Below are 20,189 nucleotides of genomic sequence, written 5' to 3'. Positions count from 1 at the left end.
ATGGGATTACATTAGATAAATGTGCTAAGAATTGACAGAATTTTGTTTGGGCCTCTAATTTCAGTATACATTGAACATTATAAAGATGTTCAATAACAGCATTGCATGCAGACAAAATCAAACCTTGTGAAGAGTGATAGCTACCATATTTTCAACAGTTACTATCAATAATTACTTCCCACACATTATCCCCTTGAATATTCCAGACAACCCTGCCCTGTAGTGTTAGTCTATTATTAGCCCAATTTTACTGAAAAAAACACTGAGTTTAGAGAAGTTAAATAATTCACCAGAAGTGACAGAGTAAGAAAGTGGCCATTCCCATGTACAAAATCTGGACTGTCTGAATTTAAGCCTATTCTCTCTACCTTACCTCCTTTTACACAGGATCTGGAATTGAACACCTCTTTTAAAGCCATATCACCTGTCTAAAAGTGAGATTTTTCACGTAAACTGCATGGACTTGAAGTCTAAGGGTAAAAAAGTCATCTCTTCCAGGAGCCCCAATTTTGTACATTCTGGGCTCCTTTATGGCAAACATTGTGAAATAATATCATAGGCACTCTTGCTGGTGTTGTCCCACTCTGGACTGCCTGGGAAGTGACAGACTTTTGTTCGTTTGCTTTAATCAGTCTTTTTCAATTGATTTCTACATTAGTTTGCCCCTCCAGTATAATCTGCAAAATGGAGATACTCGTACAAATTTATTGACTTGATGTAGCAGCGACTTTCTCTAACCTGAGCACACTGACCTTTCTTTCTACTGCACTTTCACTGTGGGTGGCAATGAGGGTGTGGCTTTAGTCCATTAAAGCAGAACAAAGTAATTTCCTGGTTGGGCACCAGGAAATGGTCTTTCTACTACTGAGTAGTATCAAGAGTGCCAGTCACAAGCCTTTGGTAAGCCCATGGCTCATGCAGGCTAGAGGCATCCTGTTAACCATTTCTTACCCACTGGCTACAGAAAAAGCATAGTGAAAGATCAGAGCAACTGGCTGAGATAGAAAACATACAGGCTGCCGTATGACTAGAACATATGGTAATCCAACATAGTAGCAGCAAGACCATTGGTATCAAGAACAAAACAACAAAATAGCTCCCCCAAACCAGGACTTTTGACAAAGTAGACCTTGACATAGTTAAAAAACTTATGGCATCTCCATATCCAGTTTCCTAAAGATTTAAGGAGATAAATACATTTTAAGTAATTTGTTTTCCAGAATGTGTCTGTTTGACAACTCAAAAGAAGATTAAAATAGAATTTAATCAAATTTAAATATGATTCTAAATTAAATAGAAAAATAGAATCCTTGTTAACATTTTTCAATGAATACCTCATCAGTAGATCTTTCCAAATATCTTGTACAGTTGTTCACAGAATTAAATTTTGTCTTCCCCTCACAAATTTCCAAAAGTATATCATAGAGGGTTGGTTTGTTTTTAATGAATAAATCATTCAGTTAAGTCCATGGAACAAATTCATACTTCAGGAGGAAAGTTAGGAGTAGATTTTGGCAATATTATTTTAGGAATGCATCTCCCTAAGCAATTGAGTAGTTACTCTAAATTGTGCCAATATGCCAATTCTACTTGCATATCTTCATGATTTGGGCACTTCCTCTTCTGCTGAAGGAAGGTGGGATGGAACATTATTGGATACACCCCAAATGCAAATAAAACACCATTTCCTACTGAAATGCAAACCAGGGCAGTCTTTATTTTGACTGCCCTTAAATTTTGACCTATAACTGGCATTGGAAACACCAATGAAAACCGGGACACAGCCACTGCAGCCTTTAGCATCACAGATGCTGTAGCAGAATTGAGTTTAGAAAATAGATTTCTAAGAAATTACAGCAGCAGACGTTATATAACAAGATTAGTATAATGGGTGGGACATCTGTTGGCTATTTTCAGAAAGCCATCGTTCTATTACCCTCTTTTAAAATAATCTTAGTGAATACCTGACTATTATTGTTCTTTTTTTCATATGCCCCTAGTGAGACATTTCTGTGCTCTAGTCTTCCTTTTCATTTTTTTTTTTTTTTTTAGTTTTTGCTTGGTTAGTTATTCTTTTGTTGTTGTTTTTAATGATTTATTTTGCTTAAAAAGGAAAAGAATATCTTGTTACAAAATTAGTAGAAGAATAGTTATTTCAGAGGTAGTGATCTGGATGGTCTGACCTCACACATTATGGAACCACGTAAGTCAGAGTCGAGCAGGGAACTGTTGAATAACTATTAGTCCGTTTCCCTTCCCTTCCCTTGGGGATATTTTTATATTCACAGTAGATTTGGTTCTAAGATGTGAAGTTTACAAGACTGAATTATACCTTGACATTGTAGTATCTGAAGGAGAAATATTTTTGGAAGCTAAAATATCGTAAGTTATCTCTATCAATTATCTATCTGTCATGCAAATGTACAATATACCAGGCATACTGGCTGTACGCCATTAAATCATGATTTTCTGGCTAGAGTAGAGTTGCAGCTCTCCTGTAGAGTTTGATGCAGAGTGTGTCAGGGAGGACTTGAAGCCACTGTAGAAGCAGGGCCCGTCTTCCTCAAGGATTAGTGAAGATTGGGAGGAGAAACATTGTTTGTATATGCATACAACCATGAATATTTTAGACAGTACATTAAATAAAAGACCAGGTGACAAAACCCAAAATTAAATAAAATTTTACAGGGGCACTTTGGATACCAAGTCCCTGAGGGAGGCTTAACAGCCCTTGTGGGTATTTGCTGATAAGTGTTTGAAATGCGCTTAATTAATTGATAAGACCTCTGAAAGTTGTGCGTTTGGTTTTAAAAACAGAAAATAGAAAATGGTGTGGAGGATTGACATACAGCAGAGGGCCAGAGGAAGGAGATGAAGGATACTTCTTCCAGAAAGAAAGCGGACCAACATTTCTACCTTTTTCTCAAATGGTCTTTCTCTTCTGGGTCCCTGAATCAGAGAGTTGTCATAATCTGGTCATTCAGAGCCCACTGGTCCAATGGAGAAACACAATTGAGACCCTTTTCTACAACTTTCAGTTGGCTATGTAAATTGCTAATTGGAAAGATGACTAAAAAAATGATGTTTCCCCCAGGAGTCTAACAGTCTAGCTGAGGGACATGTTCCTCTATCTGGGATTTAAAGGGAAGATATGAAATAACCACAAGTAGATAAAAATATACAGTAACGATCAACTATTTGGAACAGATAGTGTATATTGGAGGAGATTGAGGATAGAGGGTGGCTAAGAAGAGAGACACAGATGGAACACACTCTTCCTTCCTTTCTGTTTCATACACACCACACCATCCACACACACACACACACACACACACACACACATATGCACATGCACACACGCACACCACTGCTGCCTCCGCCCAGCCTCAGGGGGCATTTTTGATAGAACCATTTTGGTATGCTGCTTCACATTGTATGAGACATGAACCTATAGAAAATTACTCAAGGGAGATTGTTCTCTTGAGGTTTGCCTTTGAACAAAAAGATTCTTTCTTGCAGGAGTGGGAGGGACACCAGCTTGAGAAAAACAGCTTTTGTCCTCACAAAAATGCTCTTTTGGAAGATATGTTAATGAGCTTCCTTTGAACTGTAAATGGCATCAGTGTGCATGTCAGATGCTAATGGAACTGTTGAGAAAATGGGAATGTGCAGGACGATGATGGCACCGTTATGTGGTGGGTCTCGTCCCTCTGAGCTCCGTGGCCAGGCTTCAGGGCCACCTTGCCACTTGGCATAGCATTCTGGTTTCCAGTGGAGGGTTTTGTTTCTCCCAGTGATGGCATTTTTTCGAAAATCCTGTTGCGTTGGCTTTATAAAGCACTATCCTCCATGGGCATTCTTATAAGCAGCAGTGAATGACAATTCTTCCTTGAAATTTTTAATTACTGTGACAAAGAGTAATTATTAACTTTTGTATCTGATCCACCTCTGCAGATGTTCTTAATCAAATAAAAGAAAGAGGAAACAGAGCGTTCTGAGAAGCGGGAGGCTAAAATAGACAATAGGAGTTCGCAGCTGGGATGGAGGGTTGACGTGAGCGCTGCGTGAGCACGGGGTGCACAATGGCTCCATCACTGGAAGGGTAATTTCATGTCACAGACTAGATGATGAGGAAGAAGTTTGAGTCAGGAGAGCTATTCCTGGCACCGTCTTTGCAGTCTAGGGGCACTGAGGGCACCGTGTAAGTGATGGCAAAGTATAGGCAGGAGTCTGTATCTTATCAGAGTTAGAAGCTGAATTATATGAAATTAACTTTTGATAGGCTGGATTTTGAGAGATTGAGTTGAAAGAGGAGAAGGAGGTTAACAATAAAAGGGGAGAGGTTAAGTCGATATCTGACCAATTTTTCTCTTCATCTCTTGATATGGGTTCTCCCAGAGCAGACCCTACAACAAGGATTGGAGCACAGGTGGATTGTTTGTGAGTGATTCAGGGGTGAGGAAGGGCAGCACAGAGTGTGCCATCAAACTCACCACCCTGGAAACCAGAAGTTGATCTCCCCAGAAAACTCTGGGCTTTCCCATCCAAGCGTGATAGAGGATAGAGATGTAAATATCAACTTCTGCCAGTCTTTGTGGAGGCTGCTAGGGTGACAGGCATTAATTCTCCAAACTCCCAATTTACTAAATATTGGATGAGAGTCTCCTACACTAAGAAAGCCCTCAAGCAGAAAATTCAGATGTTTGGACGTCCTCTAGCTCATAGGCTCTACTGAGGCCCAGGGGCACATGGACAGAGCACCAGAGTGCTATGACGCCTCTAGACCTTGTGGATCCACTTACCTTTCATGGATTTGTTAAAAACCTATCCAAGAAATTCACTTCTTACACAAAAGGAGATACATTACTCTTATCTAGGATACAGCTAGCATTGGACAAGACATGTATCTGCAGAGATTGGTCTCAGCTCTGGGCAGCTTGAGCCATGTTAAGACCTACTCTCACTTCTTAGAGCTGTCATTGCCCAAGGAGCCAGTTTCCCATCCTCAGAGTTCACAAGAACTTTGCGAGACATTTTCCAATGCTGAGTGTTGGATGGGGCCCCAATCTCAACAAATCCACTGTTGGATTTATTTATCACTTCTGTTAACTTAGAATGCTCTTTTACAAAATGAATCCTGGCCCCTTAACCACTGGTCAGCCATTAGGTAACCATTGGTTAACCACTGATCAGCCATTGGGTAACCATTGATCAGCCATTGGTTAATCATTGGTCAACAACAAAATATGGTTGCTGCTCCAGTTACTAGTGAGCAAGGGAGAGGCAGTCGCAGAATGGGCTGCTGGGCAGACCTCAGGCAGCAGGCTTCATGTGGGATTGGCTGTGCCATTCACAACACAACACTGAAAATGATGTAGAAAGTGGGCATGGAAAGAAAATAAGTCAGATTGCTAGAAGTAGAAGTTGTCATCATAGGTCAAGTTTTCTAGGAAGTAGACTGAGAGGGAGATTTGCAAGCAGGAAATTCATCAGTGATGCTCTTAATCAATACCTGGGGGGAGAGGGAACATGAGAGAGGCAGTGTTGGGTGAAGTCGAACTGTGCTGCAGTCACAGCAAAGGCTGATCGCACAAGGAGCTCTGGAGCTGAGGTAGTGTCACAGTCTGCTCCAGCTGTGTAATAAAGTACCAGGGACTGGGTGGCTTAAATAACAGAACTTTATTTCTCACAGCTCTGGAGGTTAAAAGTCTAATGTTAAGGTGTCAGCAGAGTTGACTCCTTCTGGGCTTCTCTCCTCGGCTTGTAGACAACCCTCTTCTCCCTGTGTCTTCACTGGGTTTTTCTTCTGTGTGTGTCTGTGTCCCAATTTCCTCTTCTTATGAGGACACCAGTCATGTTGGGTTAGGACCCATCCCAAACACCTTATTTTCACAAGTTACCTCTTTAAAGGCTCTGTCTCCAAATACAGTCACATTCTGAGGTCCTGGGGGTTAGGACTTTATCGTATGAATCTGAGGAGGGCACAATTGAGCCCGTAACAGATGGCCCTTGAGAATTGCATCAGAGCGAAGGCAGGGGGCTGGGCCCATGGGCTGCTGCTTGTGTCAGTCGTGAGGTGTAGGCTGATATCAGAAGGACAGAGGTGACGTGCTCTCTTCAGCAGAGGACAGTCCTCTAAGAGGGACTCCTCAGATCTGCCAGTCACCAGCACCTCCAGCCACGGGAAGCAGGATGGGCATAAGTCCTGAAGGGAGGTGGGGGATGTGAGTAGCAGAGTACAGCTTCCTCTTGAATTATGAAACGGAAACTTGTTTTTCATCTTTGACTGGCATTTCCCCACCCCCCACCAAACACACACACCCCTGCAGCTAGTATCTTCCAGGATCACTTCTTTGGTTACAAGGGCAGGACAGGACACACTTGCCGTGCTCGGATATAGAACCGCAGGCGTCCGTTCTACACCGAGCACACAGGGCAGCTTCCAGGGCCATGACCGAGGCATCATTTGCGAGAGGATGTCCGTTTTGATCAGTGCAAGGCAGGCTTGGAAATTAACTTGTATGAACAAGCCTCTGGCTCAAACCAAAATAACCCTTTGCTCTTTAGATACATGGCCGTTTTTCTTATAGAGTTGAAGACAAGTCAAAAAGAGCAATTTATCAAAACAAAACAGGAAGACTTTGAATTGTGCTGCCACAGAGTAATGACAGATGTACTGGGTTTGCAAAAAAAAAGCCCCCAAAAATAAAGGATCCTTTTTATGCATGCATAAGCAATTTTAAAATGCAAAAATGCCCTTTGAGAGTTTATGGATTATAAATGCTCTCCAACACATCCAAACGTCTCTGGGAACAAGGAGAGAAAAAATTTCCCATTTTGTAATTTGGAGATCGAAATAGTAGCTTCTAGGGTGGTGTGCACAGTGTGAATATCCTTAATACCTTCAAGCAGCAGACGAATTATATTCAGTGACACTAGGCAAGGATATTAAAAATATCAGAACAGGGACTCTTGTGGGGTCTTGTGAAATCTTTTCCATTATAGCAGCTCTGCTGTCAGCTCACCCATTTTCCCTTTTGCTCATTGGCTGATGTGGCCAGACAAGAACAGAGCTGCTTATATATAATATGGGCCATTTTTGTGAATGTTTCTTTTAAGATAGAATTTCTCAGAAATTGGAATAAAATGCTCTTCCCCATACCAGGCAGAAAAAAGTGCCTTTGATATTCTCATCGGGCTGGTACCTCATCTTGACCTGGTTGACAAGGTCAGGGTAGAACTAAAAGACTCACCAGGTGAACACTGATTATATCTTTATGCCAGCAGTGGGCTAGGTGTTTTGGATACCTTATAGTGACTTTGCCAACAAGTCACTAATGTTTAGGGAGCATTTACTGTATGGCAGGCCCTTTGCATAGAATTTTCATGTGGTCCTTATAACCAACTACGGCAGGCAGGGCTCTAACATGACCTCTAGGATGCCTGATCCACGATATACACAAACCTCCCCATTACTCAAACCATAATCTAGATACTGCTATAAAGGGATTTTGCAGATGTAACTAAGGTCTCAAATCAGTTAATCTTGAGCTAGGGGGATAATCCCAGTGGGCCTGATCTCATCACATGAGTCCTTTAAATCTGGGTCTAGAGGTCAGATACAGAGGAAGTCAGAGACTCAAATTCGAGAAGGATTTGACATGCCTTTTCTGGATTGAACATGGAGGTAAAAACATGGCAAGGAGTACAGGGGGGCCTCTGGGAACTGAGAGTGACCCTCAGCTGCAAGCCAGCAAAGAAATGAGGACCCCTGTCGTAGCAGTGCAAGGAACTGAATTCTGCAGACAACAAAAATGAGCTTACAGGTGGATTTCTCTCCAGAGTCTCCAAACAGGAGCTCAGTTTAGCTGACAGCTTGAATTCAGGCTTGTGACACCCTGAACAGAGAACCCAGTCACACCATGCCAGACTTTGGACTTAGAAAACTCGGAGCTAATAAATAGTAGATGTGTTTTAAGACACTCACTCCCACAAGGTGAATGTCTCCATTTTAGAGAAGAGGAAACTGAGGCTTACAAAGGTTAAGTAACTTACTCAAGGTCACAGAACTGGTAAATGGGAAAGTCAGCCTAAACACAGCTCGTTACACAGGGGCCACTGGTTGTGGGAGGAGGCAGAAGTCCAAGACAGCCTCCAACCTGGGATGCCTGCCACCAGGAATGCACGCCTTGTCCAGCTTTAGTCTTCTCCCCTTGAGTGTGGGTGAAACCTGCGAATATGATGGGATAGCTGTTCCCTGATAAGGAAAATAATGTTCACAGATGTAATTAAGGTATTGAACAAGTTTAGTTAATGAAAAGGAATGTTCTGGCCCAGTTCTGGCTTGGCCCAGTTAGGTGGGCTCTTAAAAGGAGTCTAAAAGTTGAGGATGGAGAAAGTCACAGGGACAGAGTCTTGTCGGCCGAGGAGAAAGAAAGCACCCATGCCCTGCTTTGGGGGATGCATAGCGAGGATTTGCGTTTGGTCTTGGAAGGTAAAAGGGGTCTCTCATTGGCAGCTAGCAAGAAAATGGGCTCTCTGTCCTACAACCGCAGGGAATCGAGTCCTACCAACAGCCTGAATGGGCTTGGAAGAGGACTCTGTGCCCTAGGTGAGGATTGCAGTGCAGCTAATGCCTTGATGGCAGCTTTTAAGACTGAGCAGAGGACCTGACTAGGTTGGGCCTGAACTTTTAGCCTCCTGTGAAACTGAGATAATATAGTATTGTTTTAAGCCATTAAGTTTGTAGTAATTTGTTATGTAGCAACAGAATGCTAATATACTGGGAGAAGAGCCAATTGTTCTCCCTTGCTCCACTTGGTGGGAGAGGTGGAGGGACTAGGACCCAGCCACCCTGACTTCTTGTTCCTCCTCTTAATTAGTAGTGACCTTATCCTTTTGCTACTCTATTTAACCTGGAGTTACTCATCATACTGAGGAAGCTCCCATTGTCCCAGTCTTCCACCCTTTCAAAACCTATCTTTCTACAAATCTGATACTTGAAACCTGAAATATGGTTCCCTTATTAGCAGCAGCCACTATTTTATGAAAACACTCCACGTCCAAGCCTGCACTGGGGAGGTTGTTGGTTTCTCGTTCAGGAAGGTTGAGACTTCACCCTAAATGTCCCTCAGGCTGTGTTTACACAGGATAGCCCTCCATCCCTCCTCAGTTGGAGCAACGTTTGCATGCACACCAGATCTCTGAACGTTCGTCGTTGGGGAAGCAAATTACATTCATCAGAATCCATTCATTCTCCCTGTATCGCTGAACACAGAATAATCTTGGCTGTGACAGCCACCCTATGACTGGTAGCTGTGAAAAATGGAGGTCATCTACAGATATTCCAAAGCTGCTTCGCTGTGGATCCCTCTTCAGGGGCGGTGGAATGTGATGCTGAAAAAAGATTAATAGAACTTATGTCATTGTGTTTATGGGGTATGAAACCCCCAGCTGTGGATTAATGGGAATCGTGGTGAAAGACATACATCTTTACTCCTTTATGCCTTGATGGCTGAGCTGCGGTTGGCATCACTGGAAATACAGAGAGAGAGTGCCTTTAGGAGGTCAGCTTGTAAAGGACTTTTTCTGACCTCAAAGTCAATGAAAATAGATTTTTGATTGTTGAGCAAGACAACTGTAACATAAGACTTCAACCTTTAAAAAATTCTCATTGAAGTATAACATACAGAAAAGAACGCAGATTCTGAGCGCACAGCTTGATGAATTTTCACAAACTGAACACATCCAGGGAAGCAGCATCCAGATCAAAAACTCAGGATCTCAGGCGTTTCCCACTGTCTCTTTCCACCAACCCTCACCCCAGTTAATTGCCACATTAACTTCTAACACCATAGGTGGTTTTGCCTATTTCTATAATGTTTTTGAACTTTATAAAAATGGAATTATCGAGTGTGCACTCTGTTCCTCTGGATTCTTTTATACATTGTTATGCTCGTGAGGCTTAATCATATTATGGTGTGTAGTTTTAAATTTTTATTCTCATTGATTTTTAATATTACATTATAGGAAAACATCATTATTTATTCATCTATCCTGCCACTGACAGTCATTTAAGCAGCTTCCAGTTTGGAGATGCTGCAATTAGTGCTGCTGCGAACATTCTGAAATGTGTCTTTTGGTGAACTTTTGGGTAGATTCTACTGGGTGTCTATCTAGGCATGACATTGCTAGGTCATAGGGTATGTGTATAGTCAGCTAGTTTAGCAGATACTGCCAAATAATTTTCCAAAGAGGTTGCAAAAATTTTTATTCTCAAAAGCAGTACGTGAAAGCTCTTCTCAGTCTACATCCTTGCCCATACTTATATTGTCTTTTCATTTTAAAAAGCTTTTAGGTTTGAATACCTCCTGGTGTAGAGGACATCATTGTTGCCATTGTAAAACTAATAAGCACCCTATGTGAAAACATCAGGACAGGGCTGAAAAGCCACTGGACTCAATATAGTATCACTAGATAAGATGACTATTGGTGACAATAAATGACACATGCCCTTTATATGCTGCTTTTCCCAGGCTCAACTATACTTCTGTTTTCTGGCAAACATAAGGGAAATCTACCTCTGAAATATCATATTTTTTGGTTCTGGAACTAAATAACCTTGAAAAATATCTGCCACATACCTACATTTTAGTCAAGTCTATTTGCCTACACACATACTCTGTGGATGTTTACAGCACTCCTATTATGTGAGTCAGGACCTGTATCACACTCTGGAGATGCAAAGATGTTCATAAGTTTCTAGTATAAGGTCTAACAAGAACTACAGTCAAGTTGTTAATTCTGAAAAATATTAATGTTACTTTTTGTATTATTTGTCATGTTTTAAACTGGGTACTCACCTGAGTTTATCGACAGCTTGTTCATTAAAAAAAAAAAGTAATGTGCATAACTTTCCCAGAGCCCTACTATGCCCACCTTCCTTGTGCAATCCCTGCAGCTGCACTTCTGCCCTGCAAAATCTCATGGAAATTTCTCCGTGGCTAATCTTAACACAGCCATTCAGAGAAATGCAGCTCTGGCTTAACTAAGTTGACCTAGGACAAAACTGCTACAGAAATAGACGAAAACATAAGTATAGAAAAGCAAGAAACTGTAGAGATAATCCAATAGTTTCTTTATGAAAATGTGAAAACAGGGGTCCAGAGAGATGATTGCTTGTCCAGTGTCACAGAACTGGTGACAGGCCTAGAAACTCAATCTGATGTGTCTCCATCAGAGTGAAAATCACAAGAAAATGTGGATGTGAAGTTAGGATACCTGAGTTGAGGTTTTGCCACTAATTAATTGTTTGGCTTGGGGGAAAAAATCACTCAATTTCTGGATTCGTGCTTTCTAGCATGTGGGCTAGGGCCAAAAAATTGAAGGTGGTCACTTAATATGTGATGAATAAATGAATGAATGAGTCAACAACCACTATTTGACAAAATTATTCTACTGCCTAACATTAAAAAAAAAACTGAAACTATGCTCCTCGGTCTCAATAGTGAGGCATACTCATAGGTTCTCATGAAATTTATCTGGGACTGGAATAGATTACCGAGGTCCTGCCTTTTTTGCACAAGTCAGATTTCTGATCTCCCAGCCATGTAACAATTAGACTTTTTATATTCTTCTTGTCATCCCACCGTGGCTTCTACTTGATTTATTCAGTCTGAGCTTTTCAACGGGAGTCAATTACTACATAGTTATAAAAGTAAGAGACTTCAAAAAAAAATGGTGATAGGGAGAAGCTGGAAGAATATCAAATGTCTAGTTATATATTTCTATGTTTTGCACAAGAATTTGCAATCATCATTTAGTAGGAATAGCTCATCTTCTCTCCATGTGGCATCAGCTGGAGTGGCTCAAAAGCCTGAAGCTGAAATCACCTAAAGGCTACCCACTTTGAGCTAGGGCTGGGGGCCGGAACCACTACACATGGATTGTCCATGTGATCTCTCTGCTTTCTCATGGCATGATGGTTGCATACAAGAGACAGCCTCGCAGAAGGACTAGGCAGAAACTATATCACCTGTTATAAAGTGGATTTAAAAATCACATGACATCATTTCTGCCATAGTCAGAGGCCTTTCAGGTTCAACAGAAGGAAGTACAGATTCCCTCGCTCAATGAAAGGACTGTCGTTATGGTGTTGCAAGAAGAGTTGTAGGGCAGAGAGCCCATTGCAGGCCACCTTGGAAAAACCAATCTGCCACAAATACGTTTGTGGGACATATGTAAATATATATACATATACATACATAAGTACTTGCTGAATGAGGTTCATTCTTGGATTCAACTTGCTTCCAAGATATTTTCAGTGTTATGCTAAAAGGTGAGGTCAGGAACGGGGCCATTCAGTTATTTCAAAATTAAAGTGTTTAATTGACGTTATCCATTTTCTTTCTGGCAAAATAAATCGGGTCGCTGAATTTTGGACCCAAACCATTTCCATGGTAACAGAGCTTAATGTGCTAAAAGGTGGATAAGAATTTCTTGTAATATTTTAAAAATCTGTATATGGTCTGTATAATTTAAAAGTTCACTTAGGGAATAACATTAGCACTAAACACCCCCCACACAAACACACTCACATATATATCCACTCATGTACATATTTATACACACAAGGGACATGTGTGTTAAAAATTTCATTATTTATATTAAATGATCTTAAATATAGAAAAAATGGATAGAAATGAGACTATTGAGTTTGGTCTTCTTAAATCTGCACTAGGCCAAATTTTCTTATTTTGATTTTTGATCAGTTGGGTGACTTTAGAAATAATCTGACCATTTCAAGCCTGAGGAAAACAGTTAACAATCATAAGTACACAAGTGAGAATAATTAGGGTCTTGGGAAAATCCAGGTAGCTCAATGTGGTTTGAGAGTAACTTGTATCTAAGGGAAGATAATGAAGCTTAACATAGTCTTACTTTTAGAACTTTTAATTATGAAGTATTTCAAATATACAGAAAAGCAAAGAAAATGATATTTTATAGCTACTCCCATAATGAATAGCTGTTATCCATTTGCCATATTATCTCAAATCTCATTTCTTTCTACATAAATAAAATATTAACTATTCAGTTAAATCTATGCCTACCACTTCCTTGACCTTTCCTCTCTCCCCGGAAGTAATCATCATAAAGTTACGTGTGACATCCCTTTGTTTCCTTATATTAGTACTGCTAAAAGATAAATTGAGGCACATTGAAATTTTAGAGTTTGAGCAGATAGCAATGTATGAATTGAGCAGCTTCAGAATGCAGGTGGTTTTATGCTCCACCGAAGGGACTTTGAAGGGCTTTTGTCGTGTGAACATGGAAGCAAGTCAAAGAAAATACATGATTGGTTAAGGTGGAGGAATAACTTTGAGTCATTCTAGTGGAAAGGCCCTAGTAAGAAAATAGTTGGCAATTTCTGAATGGTTAAGCATAAATTTCTCTTTACTGTTTACACTCAGTTTGCTTATGTAGAAACCCAGGACACTGGAGCCACCTTGGCTTAATGCCCTCCAGTTAATTATTTTAACAATACTTATGAATGGATCCCTACACTGCTGCATCTTTACATTTCAAAGATTTGTGTAAATGGCACTGCTGAGTATATATTCTTTTGCAACTCATTTCTGTCACTCAACATTATGATTTTGAGCTTTAGCCACAGAACATAAACATGCCTTAAGGAGAGTGGATATGAGCATTCACTACTGCACGAAGTTGATCACTTATTCAACTAAATTTATAGTTCACCTGGAAAGTGAGTTGACATTGGCAGTTTTTGCATTTGTAGAAAGTGTTAATGATAGGCAGGCAGGACCAGACACAAAAATGAATACAGGGAAAAGGAAATATGGTTATTTGCATGGCAGTCATTCCGTTTCTGAAGGCCAAGTGCTTTTTCTCATAACCCTTCCACAGTTACAGGGACTGTGTGGTCTTTAATAATTACAACAGGGAAGTCTGCTAACAGCCCAGGAGGTAGTCCCCACCCCACATGAGTTCTAGACTTGTGTGGGGATTAGGGAGCCCATTCTCCGGGCATCCGTGAGGGACCCCTGGTGATTCCTTGTGCCCCAACCCCCACTTCTCACCCCAGTAGGTAGGTTGTCTTTCCTACTGGGAACTGTCACACTAGCTATATCTGCATCCCACAGGCTGAGGAGCACAGGGGTGAGGTAGACCACATCCATTTGGGTTCTGTGTTGTCGTGCCACAAGCACAACCCACTTCCTTTTCATAGTGCCATGAGAAATGGCTCACTTGATGTTCTATTCAGTTTTCCATCTGCAGTTTGATAGATTGAATGATTTTTAACTTCTTTACATTGTTAAAGGAACTAAAGAAGTATTTATTTTCAGGACACAGAATTGAGTCACCGATTTAATATCAGATACATGTGAGCTATTATATACATTCCATCTCCCTTCTCTATTTACCATATTACTTTCTGAATGTTTTAGAGAAATTCCTTACACGTAGAAGCTCTCTCAAAACAGACAAAAACAGACTGCACACATTTTACTTTTGAGGTGGCATTTACTTAGTAATATCTACCAAATTAAATGTTATATTGACCTGTGTTAGTCTCATCTAGTTATATTTTATTTCTGCTTTGTTTCTAAATATGTTAAGCTAAAAGCAAGTGACTTTATGCAAATTAAACTGTATGGAAGCTTTTTAGGCCATATTCAAATACTAATATGTTTAATATATTTGTCTAACATGAGTAGGACAAAGAGTTCTTTGTTTACTGACATACTTTATTATCATTCTGTTGTACATCTCTCGTGTGGCTGTTTTATAGGACATAAAGTCTAGGTATCCTGTCAGAATCTTAGATCTTATTTATAGCTTGCTGCAAAGTGGCTTATTGTCATTTAGTATTTGTTATTTGATTTATATAACATCTTTCTACCAAAGAGCCCATGGGTTTATTTATACACAGAGTACAAACCCACTCTGACACATACATACCCTTGAATCTCAGTGTTGTGATGTAGTTAGCAGTATAATGCCAAAAATCTGTATGAAGTTTTTCCATTTGTTTTTGTTCTAAGACCTTGTTCTGGGAAGGCAATTGCCGTATTTCCTTTCACTTTGAGTGTTTATTGTTTGCCTCTAGGTGGATCGGATCATCTTCTGTGTCTTCTTAGAAGTTGACTTCAAAATCTACAAAAAGAAAATGAGCGAGTTTTTCCCTGTAGGTGAGTAAAGCGATTTGTTGTTGCCTTTGGAATTGAGGATTGAAAAAGTGGAGACTTCACTTCTATTTTGTTTAACATCTTCAGGACTGTTACAAATGTGGTTCCCACACTAGTCATCCCTGCCAGCTTGCATCATAGTTTCTAAGAACTGAATGAGGTGACGGGAAAGCTAGGCTCTAGAACTCTCTGCAATGAGGCCATTGCATTTTCTTGGGGAAGTCAGTTCATCTCTTGGGTCTCAGTGTCCCACATCGAGAGTGAGGGGCTAACTAAATGACTTCTAAAGGCCATCCCCCTGGCCCTAAATTGCATCATCTCTGGTTCCATCTCCAACTTGTAAGTTTACCTGGCCCCATGCCTACATCTACCACATTAAACACCTTTGCTGGAAATTATAAGGAGCCTATTTATATTTGTAGTCAGAATTCAGTCTGTTCCTGCATTCCATCCTTATTCCTCCCCAGTTTCCTCACCCTAAACTGCAATGACTATAGTAGCACTTTCTAGGACGATCTGAGAATGGTAGTCATTGCACACTTCTTTTTAGAATGTAGGAGAAACCTCAGGGTTGTTAAAAAACCTTGAGTAATGGATTTACATCGATTGAATGTGCCATTAGTTGGATTGGGATAATTTGAATATTTCCCTTCACTCTCCCTCTCTTCCAGCCTGTTAAGGCTGAGGCTTGTTTAATGCCTTGTTATTTTTATGGTGCCATTAAAGTCACAGTGTCCAAAGTGCTTTCCTTAGCCATGGTGAGAATTGCTTCCAGGAAATTTCAAGCTACTGTGCGCATCGTTGGTGCCTGCCTTTCAAAGAGCTTTCTTTTGAGGTTTCCATCTCCATTTGAAGTAGCTTTTCATGTAGCAGGTGACTCTGGCAGGCGGGAAGGAGGGAATGAAGGGTGCTGGTACACATGCATCATTTTAAGCAGCCTATCACAGACACAATAAAGAGGATGTCCTGCCCCTGGGTCAGGATGTGAGTAGCTGTCCAGAACAGCTGCAGAAAACCAATGGAGGTGTTCAACTCTGTGCTAATGCTCTAAGTGGACTAAATCCTTCTGTGTAATTGAAGTTCTTCTTTCTCATTTTATAATTAAAAGGTGAATCTTCTAAGTGTATTTAATTTGAGGATTTAACCAGAGTATATCTCTAACTGAAACATAACGTAAATTCCTCAGAGACTCCCATGTGTTGAAGAACAGGATAGTGGTTGTGATATTTTTGTTCTCCTCTTTCTTCTTTTCCTCCTTCTTTTCTTCCTTCTCCTTTTGTTATCTTTCTTCCTTTTTTTAAGCATCTCAGTGTGTTACAGAGTATAAAGCATATAACAGCTATTTATTAAGTATTAATAGCTGTTGAGATGAGTTGAATTAAATAAATTCTTGCCATCATAATCTGATGGCCTTTTGGTTTCAATCTCCTTGTTCCATCTTTTCTCTTGATTTCTTCTATAATCACAGTGATTGGTGCCTGTATTTTTAAGTATTATTAAAAGGAAGCAATATATTGTGTAAAAAAAAAAAGTGACTTGCTATTACATGGGAAGCAAATATTCTCATGTTTTGTCAATATCATAGCATAATTTAAGAGTTTTGTAAACTTTAGACTCGTTGAGATGTTTAGAAATAATGACATCATATTCATTTTCATGTCTTCTAAAATTAAAACTTGTTTTCACTCCAACATGATAAAAAAATTGCATAATTATGATCCCATTGGTATTGAAACAAATCTATCAGCAGGTATTTCCAATGATGCAGAACCAAACATCACACTGCAAATTTAAAAAAAGACAGTTTTAGGAGTCTAGAATATATTAATAACTATGCAAATAAATTATTGGTTGGAAAATTGCTACTTTAAATAAATTTAAAAATGTATCTCAGTACTTTAGCAAGTGAAATAATAATAAAATCATCCTCAGTCTCACATCAATGCTTTGAAGCACACCATGTTCGTGAAATTATTTTTGGTGCATATTTATAATAGTAAATTTTAAACTAAATGTCAAAATCCTCAAATATTGTGGAATATTTCTCCAATGTTGCATCAGCCATTTGTAAATTCTAAATACGCGATATGAAATAAAGGTGATGTCTAATGGAATGTGTGACTGCTAATATAGGTGATATATATTATCTGTCCTTAATTTGAATTTATGGTTAATTCATAACCATACTATCTCTGATTAGAAAATAATTTTTCTGATCTGCCATATATTTCCCCAGACTGACTTATTCAGAATATCTCTAACTAGTATTCATAACTTTTTGCAATGCATAATGATAATAGCTTAGGAAAAAAGTCATTTTAGGCTCAGTGCTGGGGCTCACGCCTATAATCCCACACTTTGTGAGGCCATGGTGGGAGGATCCCTTGAGGCCAGGAGTTTAAGACCAGCTTGAGAAGCATAGTGAAACTCTGCCTCTACAAACAAATAAGAAAAATTAGCCAGGTGTGACGGCATGTACCTATAGTCTCAGCTACTCTAAAGACAGAGACAGGAGGATCACTTGAGCCCAGGAGCCTGAGGCTGCAGTGAGCTATGATGGAGCCACTGTACTCCAGCCTAGGCAACAGAGTGAGACCCCATCTCTTAAGGGAAAAAATGAAAAAGGGGAAAAAAGCCATTTTTATATTAAACCAAATCTCTGTATTTTGGGGTACTTTAACCTCATGTCTGTAACTTTAATAATTGGGACTTTGAGACAAAATGAATGAAAAAACAATAAAAGTTAGACTAGAAGAGATGCTACTAAAGAAATGATACATGCATAACTACTACCTGATATTAATAACAGCTCAGTAATATTAAAACAGTTAATTATAATCAATATATTACATAATATAAATAATATTATATTAATAATAGCTGATAATAATTCAAACATTTTTTAATCGTTTTCCATCAGCCAGACATATTATTCATTTCTTTACACCAGCTAAATCACTCACTCTTCATGATAATTCTAAGAAAGTAGGCATCATATTAACCCTGTGTTGTGATTTCTACTGTTTTGTTTTCTTTCTAATTTGGTCTTGAGGTTTCTCTCTCTTGAGACTGGCCGTGAGCCAAGATAGCCACTCTCTGGGAGAGCTCTGACCAGGGAGTGGGGGTAGGAGGAGGAAAGTTAGGTTCAGATGTGTTTGTCAGGTGAAACACAATGAGGAAGTGAAATTAAAATGCACGAAACACAAGAACTGTATTACTCACAGGTCCCAAAGAGGTTGGGGAAGCCAACAGGAAGTCGGGAGGGAGCTCAGCCAGCAAGTGGGGAGTGAGAGAGAAAGAGAGGGGAGCTGTGGCACTTTGCCTCTATCAGCGTTCACATGCTTTATCCCTTAGGCTTGTCCATAGGGTGTGGATTGGCTGGTGTAAGGAAAACCATCGTGAAGGAGGATCTTATTTACATGCCTCTGGTGTTGATCAGATTTTTTCGTTGGAGAGAGTTGGGTTTTGGGTCAGTGGGATGAGGAACATGTAGAACATATCACATACAACCACACAGAAAGGGGAGATTGTAAGTAGGCCAGAGGCGATGGGCTACAACTGGGTTTCAAATATCTTATGTCAGGCCCCAGAATGGATGCCAGGGCAGCAGCTATATTAAACAAATCTATGACATCCTACATTTTTAGATCTGGAAAATGAGGCATATAGCTAGGAAGCAACAGAACTATATTTTAAAATTGAGAATGGCATTTGTCTTGCTCAAAGGTGATAGGTCAAGTTTTCCCAGAGCATCTTCAGAGAAAGCTGAGGTCAACTGCCAGGATGCATTTGGAGAACTGAGAGAGTCCCTTTTCTAATTTCATCTGCTGCCCATCATTTTTCAGAGCTGCCATGCTTCTCTTCTAATACCTGTAAATGTCTTCATGGAAAATGTTCTAGTATAAGTCAGTTTAGTGCTTCATCATTGATCTCAAAATCAAATTCCTTCCAAATCATCTGCACAGCATGGTGCTATTACCTGCAGATGAGCAGGTAAGTGGTGAGAAGAAGGCCAAAGGCCTTGTAGCATGACTATAGGAGAAGATAGAGAATTGCTTTTATTAGTTTGTTAGGGCTGCAAAAACAAAGTACCACAGAGTGAATGGCTTAAACAGCAGAAATATATTTTCTCCTGATCCTGGAGGCTACAAGTCCAAAGTCAAGGTGAAGCAAGGTTAGGTTCTTCTGAGGCTTTGCTCCTTGTCTTGTACATGGCTGTCTTCTCTCTGTATTTTAACATGATCTTCTCCCTGAGTCGTTTGTGTTCTATCTTTCTCTTTTTTTAAAGACACCAGTCAGATTGGATTAGAACCCACTCTAATCACATTATTTTAATTTAATGACCTCTTAATAACCCTATCTCCAAATAGAGTCCCATTCTGAGGTACTGGGGTTGGGACTTAGACATAAGAATTTGGTGGGACACGATTCAGCCCATTAACAGTGTCCATCATGAAAATGCAGTAAGAACCTCTAAGGAAAGAAATCAGTAATGATGATTTTTTTTCAACAGTTTTATATCTTGCTGTGAGGTGAAGCACATTTGACTTTTTCCTTCCAGATGTATTATTTGGAAGTAGAGCGTGGCAGCTTTATGGAATTATCATACACTTAGGTTACGAATAATTTATAGTTACAGTGCACCATTACATGGCCTACAGCAAATAATATTTGAGTCAACTCAGAAACCCCTTTGTTCTTTACATAAAAGGCTTGTAATTTTTAGTGCATAGAATTTACTATATGTAGTTTTCACTGGATGTAAGGAAAAAGAAAAGATAATTCCTGATCTGGAATGGAGAAGTTGATTTTTTTTATTAGAATGTAAGACCTAATAGAGAACTTCTGGATATTAATTTTCTTCATAATAACAAAAAAGAACATATGACTTTGTAACTGTATCAAAAAATCCTGGTGTTAGTAGCTTTAGAGATATCATGGCTAAACCCCCTTGTCTTCTCCCTTAAGGGAAATCCTGCA

The 20,189-nt window shown here is 39.7% G+C and overlaps 1 protein-coding gene across 1 annotated transcript in view; it reads left to right on the top strand.

Annotated features, from left to right (window-relative positions):
- MACROD2 (mono-ADP ribosylhydrolase 2) overlaps nucleotides 1–20,189 on the top strand; it is a 1,812,973-nt gene that overhangs the window by 1,601,097 nt on the left and 191,687 nt on the right. Inside the window, 1 exon segment of the mRNA XM_076010917.1 lies at nucleotides 15,131–15,212. Coding sequence (XP_075867032.1) covers nucleotides 15,131–15,212 — 82 coding nt within the window.

The sequence above is a fragment of the Microcebus murinus genome, chromosome 16 (genome assembly GCF_040939455.1).
Source record: "Microcebus murinus isolate Inina chromosome 16, M.murinus_Inina_mat1.0, whole genome shotgun sequence".
Taxonomy (NCBI): Eukaryota; Metazoa; Chordata; class Mammalia; order Primates; family Cheirogaleidae; genus Microcebus; species Microcebus murinus.
The sequence above is the reverse complement of the archived record's forward strand: the minus strand, read 5'-3'. Positions and strand labels throughout refer to the sequence as shown.